The sequence below is a fragment of the Ovis aries genome, chromosome 8 (genome assembly GCF_016772045.2).
Source record: "Ovis aries strain OAR_USU_Benz2616 breed Rambouillet chromosome 8, ARS-UI_Ramb_v3.0, whole genome shotgun sequence".
Classification (NCBI taxonomy): Eukaryota; Metazoa; Chordata; class Mammalia; order Artiodactyla; family Bovidae; genus Ovis; species Ovis aries.
Genome location: NC_056061.1, coordinates 6,620,010 through 6,628,927, shown reverse-complemented (window position 1 = coordinate 6,628,927; position 8,918 = coordinate 6,620,010). Strand labels below are relative to the sequence as shown.

Below are 8,918 nucleotides of genomic sequence, written 5' to 3'. Positions count from 1 at the left end.
AGAATACAGTTTAATTCCATTCATTCAAGATATGCACATTTAGGTATCTACACAAAGGTAAAATAAGAAAGGACAGAAAGGTTACGATCCACACAGTGCTCAGGACAGCCTCCCACTATTAAATGGGGATGGGGCAGGGTCAGGGAAGGCCACGTGGCGCCACAAAGGGACAGCAGGAAGCTGCTGGCAGACACTGCCGGGTGTGCGTATTTTTCTTTACGTGGCAGCGTATATATTACATAGGGGTGTGTGTGCACGCATGCTGATTCCACTGCAGGTATGAGATAAATTTTAAAAACCAGAATGGTTCAAACATACAAAGAAAAAGATTATACACCACGTTTCAGATGAACCACCACCTAGAACACTGAACTTACCTGTCTCTCCAATCACCACCCGCTGTCCTTGCTGTGAACGCTTCTCTGTCTCTCTCCTCCTGGAGGCCTGAGATTATCGTCCTGCTCAGATAGTCCCCCTCATGTTCGAGGGGCGCAACACATACTGATTAACCGGGTGACCAAACTAACCTGGCCTGCACTGCCAGAAAACCAGCAAGTTGGAAAATCTGGGTTACAAGTAGGCGGGCATTTACTTGACTTCCCTGGTTTCACAATTTAGCACTTTTCTGGAGACTGACAGCCTGTTCTCTTTATATCCTCCTTCGCCTCCCTCGTCTCGGTGTCTAAGGTTAGAAACAGTTCAGGGACGCGCTTAACTTCAGACGCTGCCGTCAGAAATATCTTCTGCCTTCAGAAGTGGCTGCAGCAAACGAAGCCCTGCTATTACAGGTTGCGGCTACACTACTTTTTCTTTTTTGCACAAAATTAGGGACGCGATGGAGAAGGAATGGCAACCCACTCCAGTGTTCTTGCTTGGAAAATCCCTGGACAGAGGAGCCTGGCGGGCTACAGTCCACGGGGTTGCAAGAGTCGGACACGACTTAGCAACTAAACCAACCAAGGGAAGAGAAGCCATAGCCCAGCGCTTCAGTGTACTCAGGAAACCACTGTCAGGTATTTGAACCAAGCAAGGGATGAGTGATTTAACGCCATTCTTGGTCCTGGTCACTGAGATGATTCTGCAGTCACCTCCAATACACACACACACACACACACACACACACACACACACACACACACACACACACATTCACACACGATTCTGCAGTCACCTCCAATACACACACACACATACACATACTCACAAACGATTCTGCAGTCACCTCCAATACACACACACACACACACACACACATATGTAACTGTCTCTTTGAGTGGTCAATGAGCCATATGCATTTTTCCAACTAATCTATAGCTTTTCAGATTCAAACAAACACAAAAGTAAAATTAGAAAAGGTATAAGACACAGTAGGGAACAAACACTCCATTTCCAGACTGTGGGTTTTCTGGAATTTATTCCTCTTTAATGCTGAATATAAAATCTGACATTTCGCCAATGCCTTTAGAGACAAATGCATACAAATTGAAATCTAAAAACAATAATTTTGCAGATCAAAGTGGGTCTTGACAGTTTAGAAAAGATATTAAATGAAAAGCATCTGTAAAAAAAGCAAAACCCTATATAACAGAATCAAATTAAAAAAAAAACAACAACAGCAAGAGGCTTTGGTACCCTTCAACAACAGAGGACAAATAAGTTTAGTTCATTATTAAATTCATGTAATATAAAAACATCTACGTGGGAGTGTTGGATAAATCTATAAAACAGAAACAAATCTAAAATATATTAGAGCCTGAGAGAAAAAAAAATCTTCCTTTTCTCCTCTTTGATTTTAATAGAACACCAGAATCCGGAAAAACAAGTACTTCCCCAAATAAATTTTCTTCTGGTCTGCATATACCTAGTAAGATGGCACTCTGTATTTTGTCTAATTTTGAAAAGGCGTAATCTGATTTTTTAGCAGCACATTTCCTTTGCTCCAACAAGCCTGCTATAGGAAAGAAAAATTCTGTCTTGAAAAGCTCCTGATATATTTATGTCTACGATTCCCATCCACTTCTTTCCTAGGTGATTATCCAGATCTAAAGGCAGCTAGTTAAAGCAGGGATGAAGAAAATCATTACGTGTTTGGAATTTAGCTGGTAAAACACCACAAGTAAGAGCATGATATTATCTGAACACAGTGTGGCTCAGGTAAGCCCAGACAGCAATACCCTCTGGACTCCACAGAGCCTGGATACCACGGGAAATACCATACCAATGTGCTTCTGAGCTCACTCATAACAAGCACAATACCAGCTCAAGCTGGTCTCTCCTATTTCTTTGCTGATCAAAAAAAAAAAAAATAGTACAGGTGAGGGTAGATGGTGTGTGACTGTGATAATTTAGCTCTCCTATTCACCTAGTCTGCTTAGGAGAATCTACTACAGTCAGAGTAATTCAAAGGTGTTGAGACAAACAAGTCTGAGTAGCTTTCTTGGTCTGCCAAGTATTGTATTGATCCTATGACCCCAGAATTTAACTCCCAAAGACTCAATCTTACCAAGCTGCTTCTTGGTACTCACTGGCAAGAGCAGACAAAATCTAAGTTAGATCACAGTAACATTAATGTTTTAAACTGCCGTATCTTAGAAAGAAATACTAAGTCTTATCAGACTTTAACATAATACCAGTTCAAAAACAATTTCCTGGATAGTCCCTGGGATTTATCAAGTGGAAATGTGACCTGGATTGTATTTAATGCCAACTAAGCAGTCATACTCATGATTTCACAGCAGCTTTCCTTGGAGAGAAAACCGTGGATTATGTGTCTGTTCCAGTCAAGTAGGAATCAGTGGAATGCTTTCCTTCTGGTTATAGTCTTGGACTGCAAACCTCAGGCTGGGGATATCAGCTTTAGCATTCAACAAGTTCTTTAGAAGAGTCCACATTTAGCAAGTTGGAGGGAGAGAAAACACAGGTGACAGGAACTCAATTCTTTTGTTCTCTTCCTTTCTTACAAACTTCCTGCTCAGAATCCAAGGGCAGGCCCACCATCAGGATGCTGAGAACAGCAGAATGTCTTACACAGTCCTTTAAGAGTTTATCCTGTGCAAGACTATTCCCAGGTTCGGCAACTAAAAACTCTTAAGTGTGAGCAGGGACAAGGATGCAGTAAAGGGAGCCTCTGCCTTAATGAAGTAGACAAGTTCAGTATTTATCTGCATCCACTTCAAAGGGAGCAGGGACTTCACATGCCATGTACTATCCAGAGTGAATCTCTGACAGCCTCTTTCTTGAACGTACTCTGTTCTGAAAAATCAGTGGTGCTCATACATGGAGTAAGAACATGTACCTACATTATTCTGAAAATCTGGGACTGTGCACTGGCCAGAAATATGAGTTGGCAGAATGAGAGGACCAATGAAAAGTAACACAGGAAAAAAAAAATTAAAATGTATAGCAATATTATTTTTTTTAATATGCCTCATCAAGGGTTCCCAAAATACATCTAACCAAGATCTTCCTTTCTCAAAAAATATAATCCTTTCACAAAATATATAAGCAGCTACTAGTTAGGGGAACTGCATTCAAAAATATATGTGCACTTATGCATACCAAGTTGCTAGAGCTGAAATGCTTTCAGATATGAGTCAGATAATATCCTCTATAAATTTACTATCTAATTAGTGCACCTCTTGAAATATACCTTTTATGCAATCTTATGCATTAAGTGAGACTTGCCCTTTGCAAGAGATAAAGAAGCATGTATTTTTCAAAATAGCAATTCTTTTCATCCCTATAACTCGGTTCTGATCATATACTGTAATCAACTATGATTTCTGGACACATCAGGAGGAGCTTGGAGGATTTATAGGGGTCAGAATTTCCATCACCAAAAGGAGGCTAGAGCACCTAACTTTTTCTACAGTTATGACAAAGCACTGGAATATTTGTGATTCTGCAGCAAAGACCTTCAGCCCTTTGTCAACCAACACTGCTATTTTTCTTTCTGATCAAAATATTCTAAAAGCCTGGCAGACTAATTTCAAGGATATCACCTAGATAGTTAGAAGAGAAGCAGGTTTGCGCAATCCTGGCATCAACTACAAACCAGGGCAGATCCAGTATTTTCTCTCTGATGGTGCCGCCCGCTTATCACTCAGTCATTCAGGAAGCACACCTGGGACAGGTGACAGGTCCTCTGGGTAAACTGAGGCAACTGCAGGTAATTCTGAAAATAAGGAAAAAAACCCACCACAGTCCTGATTTGGTTTAAAGCAATCATGCAATCCCATTAGACCCAAGTCTTTCCCAAACACCTTTTCCATGGCAAGCAAAGTCACTGATAACGCATGTGCTTCTGTCACAGTGATGCATTAGGTAAGCAGGCGTGCGCCGAGTACCAAAGGGGACTCTGGAATGCATCTCCATCTCTTCCACTTGTCTTCACTAAGGTTCTGCCTATTCATTACAAAAAAAAAAAAAAAAGGCTAGTTATTGCATTACATGGACAAGAGATTCACCCTGGCCAGTGATCTATGTTATTTATTCATTTATTTATTGGCCACACCATGCGGCACGTGGGGTCTTAGTTCCCCGACCAGGAGTTGAACCCCCACTCCCTGCCCTGGGAGCACAGAGTCTTACCCACTGGACCCTGGCAGTGATATCTGAAACGCCAGGGAACAGAGAGGTTGGAAACCATAATAATTACCCTCGTGTGATGGGTAAGAGCGAATCTTAGGTCTCAGGATCAGAGCCCAGATTTAAGTCACACCCACCTGACCTGCCAAATAGAAAAGGGGAAAGGAAGCCACCTGTTTTCAACACTGATGAAATGCCTCTTGCACCTGAGTGAGTGGGGTGGGGGGCAGTTAGCTCACTCAGGGGCCCCGTAGAGGGTAGCCTGGGGGGGACACCACCACACCTACTGGTGACCAGCTGATACCCCAATCCCCCAGGAGCCACCATGACCCAACAGCTGGATGGCTGACCACTGGTGTGGGTGGGGGGTGGGAGCTCTGAGAGGAGCCTCCTGTTGGTTCACTGCCTAGGGTTTACTGGTGGCTACACGTTTTCAATATCAGCCCTGAATGGGGGAGATCCAAAAGCAGAAAATTCCATTTCAGGCTCTGTTCTGAGTCTATTATGAGAATGAGGTTGATGATTTCCTTTGAAGATTATTCGTGAAAAGGTCTTTTTTCCTAAGTAGGTACCACAGGGACCTCCAGATATCCATAGGAAGGTGTGCCCCCGCTCCCCCACTCCCAACTAGGGTTTGGACAATTCGAGGAATAGAGAAACGTGGGAAATCAGTATTTTAAGTATCAGCAACTCACTTGAATTCTTTAAAAACGTATATGAGCAGAGTGTCAGTAGCTACAAGGATGTTTCTGGGCACTACTAAGAATGCAAAAAGTTGGAAGCAAATGTGGTGTTCAACGTATTCATTATTATGCAGGGACGCTGGCTCCGGATGTGTCTGTCCTGCATGGATGTTTTTTTCTTTGATGTAATTAAAATTTATTCTGAAGCATGACTATATATCATCCCATTATACACACACACACACTCTATATGGGATGGTAGCCTTGCAGGCCACCACTCTGTCACTTTCTACCATCCTGTGTCCCGTCCACTCTTAACACTGGCCAGTGTCTACACCTGGGTGCTGAATGTTCTTTTCCTAGTGAGCTTCTCTCCCCTCACTGTTCCTCGGAGCAATCAGATGCTAATGGAGTCTTTACGTCCCCTGGTGGGCGGCTGCTGCTGCTAAGTTGCTTCAGTCGTGTCCGACTCTGTGCGACCCCTTAGATGACAGCCCACTAGGCTCCTCTGTCCCCAGGATTCTCCAGGCAAGAATACTGGAGTGGGTTGCCATTTCCTTCTCCAGTGCATGAAAGTGAAAAGTGAAGGTGTAGTCGCTCAGTCGTGTTCGACTCTTGGCGACCCCATGGACTGTAGGTAGGCTCCACAGTCCATGGGATTTTCCAGACAAGCATACTGGAGTGGGGTGCCGTGTCCAACTCTATGCAACCCCATAGACGGCAGTGCACCAGGCTCCTCTATCCCTGGGATTCTCCAGGCAAGAACACTGGAGTGGGTTGCCATTTCCTTCTCCAGTGCATGAAAGTGAAAAGTGAAAGTGAAGTTGTTCAGTCGTGTCTGACTCCTCGAGACCCCATGGACTGCAGCCCACCAGGCTCCTCCGTCCATGGGATTTCCCAGGCAAGAATACTGGAGGGGGGTGCCATTGCCTTCTCCCCCTGGTGAGCTAGCCTACCCTGTCTTTCATGTGCTTGTGCTGCAGAGAGGGTAGGAAAGACAGGAAAGGAGGCTCCATCATATAGTGTATTACACCCATGAAAGCTCCATCTAGGCCTTAAGAGTGTAGACTGTATAATGAATTACTACCAAGGTACAAAATAAATAGGGATTCCCAGGGGGCTCAGTAGTAAAGAATCCGCCTGCCAATGCAGGAGACACGGGTATGATCCTGGGTCGGGAAGATCCCATGGAGGAGAATATGGCAACCCACTCTAGTACTCTTGCCAGAAAAATCCCAAGGGCAGGAGCCTGGAGGACTACAGTCCTTGGGATCGCACTGAGCACACATAAAAAACCAGAAATGGGGGAGATGCTGATTTGCTCTTAGAGATACCTGCACTCCTCTCCTACGGAGCTGAAGTATGAGTTGCTATTAACGCTTAAGGCCTTGGCTGGTTCACGGGCGCGGCACATACACTGCACCACAGCCCTCCGCCTGGGCTCCACGGGCTCCTGCTCACGTCTGATTCACTCTGGAGTCTGAAAATGGGGGTCGGAATGGGTGGGGATGCCCAGAGCCCTCACTGCTGATGGGATGGTCTCCTGAAATCAAGCAAACCTCAATGGCATCAAAACCAACCTTGGGACTTCCCTAGTGGTCCAAGGGGTAAGACGCCATGCTCCCAATGCAGGGGGCACGGGTTTGATCCCTGGTTAGGAACAGAGATCCCACAGGCGGAGTGGCCAAAAATAAATAAATGAGCTCTATGCCTGTGGTGATAGTTACACAGCCCTGTAAATATACCAAAAATCGCTGAATTGTAAAAACAAGTGAAATGTATGGTATGTAAATTATAAATCCATTAGAACATTTAAAACATAAGACCAACTTTAATCCCACGACCACAAGTTATGGGAGAGTGCATATTTTACAGATCATAGGTTTCCTAAAAACTTTCTAAGAGAATATAAAGATTTTCAAAGAGTGAAAAGAGCCAGCCCACAGAATCTCAAAGGAATCTACATCTTCGGGGAAAATGAGAACAAAGATGGCAAGCACACAGTATTTTTCAAAGATGTTTGCACAGACACTGTCCACTGGATTCATGCATCCATTAGACTGCTCTTATCCCAGTTTTTTTCCAGTTCTTTGAAGATAAATCTGGATTGTTTAATATCTTTGTATGAAACACGTTGTAAAAATACTTTCATTTTCCCAAGGATTCCAATGTTCCATCTTTATAAAAATAGCTTTAAGAGCCTTTAAATATTTTATGTGTGGGTTTTGCCTCTGTTTAAAACATGTGCACAGAAACCACCCACCACCATCTGTGGACTTACTGATGTATAACACAGCACAGTTTCACATCGGCGAGGAACTACAGGTGCTGGGATGTAATTTATATTATTGATAGTCTCTGCCTTCCTCCCACAGGTGTTCCAGAAATGGTACAGATCCCGGGTGGCCTCAAAAGACCTATTACTTATAGACATCAAAGTTTCCCAGTAATGCTGTTTCATTTCAACTCAGTGTTAAAAATAGATGCTTTAGAATTTGGTCTCAATTTGAAATACAGTCAAGAGCTCCATTGCCATATACACAAAGACTGCAAGGAAATACGTCAAAAATGTTCATGTGGTCTTCTCTGGTGACTTTCTATTTTCTATTTTATACATTTTGCCTTTTCCCAATTTTTTAGAATGAGTTTAGGCTATTTTCATAATCAGAAAAGAAAAAGTATTTTCTGAAGGGGAAATAACACTAAAAATATTACCTTATTTAACAAAGAAATGGTATTTATTTTGAAAATAAATTCATGTGCTTTACAAAGTTACAATAATATATACCATCTATAGTTCTAAATGCTAGAAAAGGGTGAGGCTTTTACATTTTCTAAAAGATATCTGACACAATAAAGTGGCTTCAAAAACACTTGGACTAGTTTGGGAATTACCCTTTTTTCAAGGTTGACCATTTGTTATTGCAAATCATGTCCCTTCCAATGTAAATGACTTAAATAGGAGAAAACCGTAAAAGCATGGCTTTGATTCTTTTTCAAAAAAGGTAAAGTAATGTAAGCTTGCACTTTAAAGTAAGAAGCACCTATGATTTTTTGCTACCTTAAATTTTTCTTGGAAGAAGGAAGTCCAAATTATGAATAAACTGAATTTTAAATAAAGATAAATTCTAATGTATAGCAACAGTTAAAAACGAGACAGAAAGAAAGAAAAAAAAAAAAGGCATCTTTATGTGGCTTTAACCTGGGCGGTCCTAACTGTGCCCCTGAGAAAGCATAAGCTGAAAATCTGGAAGACTAGCTATACACTCCTTTTACCTCAATCCCTAAGAACAACTCAAGAAAGTTACATTTTAAAACAAGACAAGATTAACCTACCTTTGACGCCAACTGTGATTTCAGGCCTAAGAATGAAAAGACTGTGTTGCTCTCCTTGGATTCAAAAAAACTGTCATAATCCTAGAGAAAGGAGAAGCAGAAAATAAACAAAAGCAAACAACCATCTTTGTACTTGGTGCTTTTGACAAAGTCTTTATGTCAATAAAAAATGTACTGCTGTTCCATCCAGGCCAGGGAAAAGCTACATAAATCCACTGGATTTGCTCTGTTTGAGTCTCAACCTATGAGCATGATGATGAAGGCAACACATTTTTAATCCAAAGCCTGTGACAGGAATTAAAATGTAAACCA

At 42.3% G+C, this 8,918-nt stretch overlaps 1 protein-coding gene across 1 annotated transcript in view; it reads right to left on the bottom strand.

The window, feature by feature from the left end:
- Window positions 1-1,397: 1,397 nt before the first annotated feature.
- Window positions 1,398-8,918, bottom strand: part of SH3BGRL2 (SH3 domain binding glutamate rich protein like 2) — a 117,689-nt gene continuing 110,168 nt past the window's right edge. The window contains exons 6-7 of the mRNA XM_060419364.1: window positions 8,607-8,687; window positions 1,398-4,404 (exon numbers count right to left, since the gene is read on the bottom strand). Coding sequence (XP_060275347.1) covers window positions 4,393-4,404; window positions 8,607-8,687 — 93 coding nt within the window. The 3' untranslated portion in view covers window positions 1,398-4,392. The remainder of the gene's footprint in view (window positions 4,405-8,606; window positions 8,688-8,918) is intronic.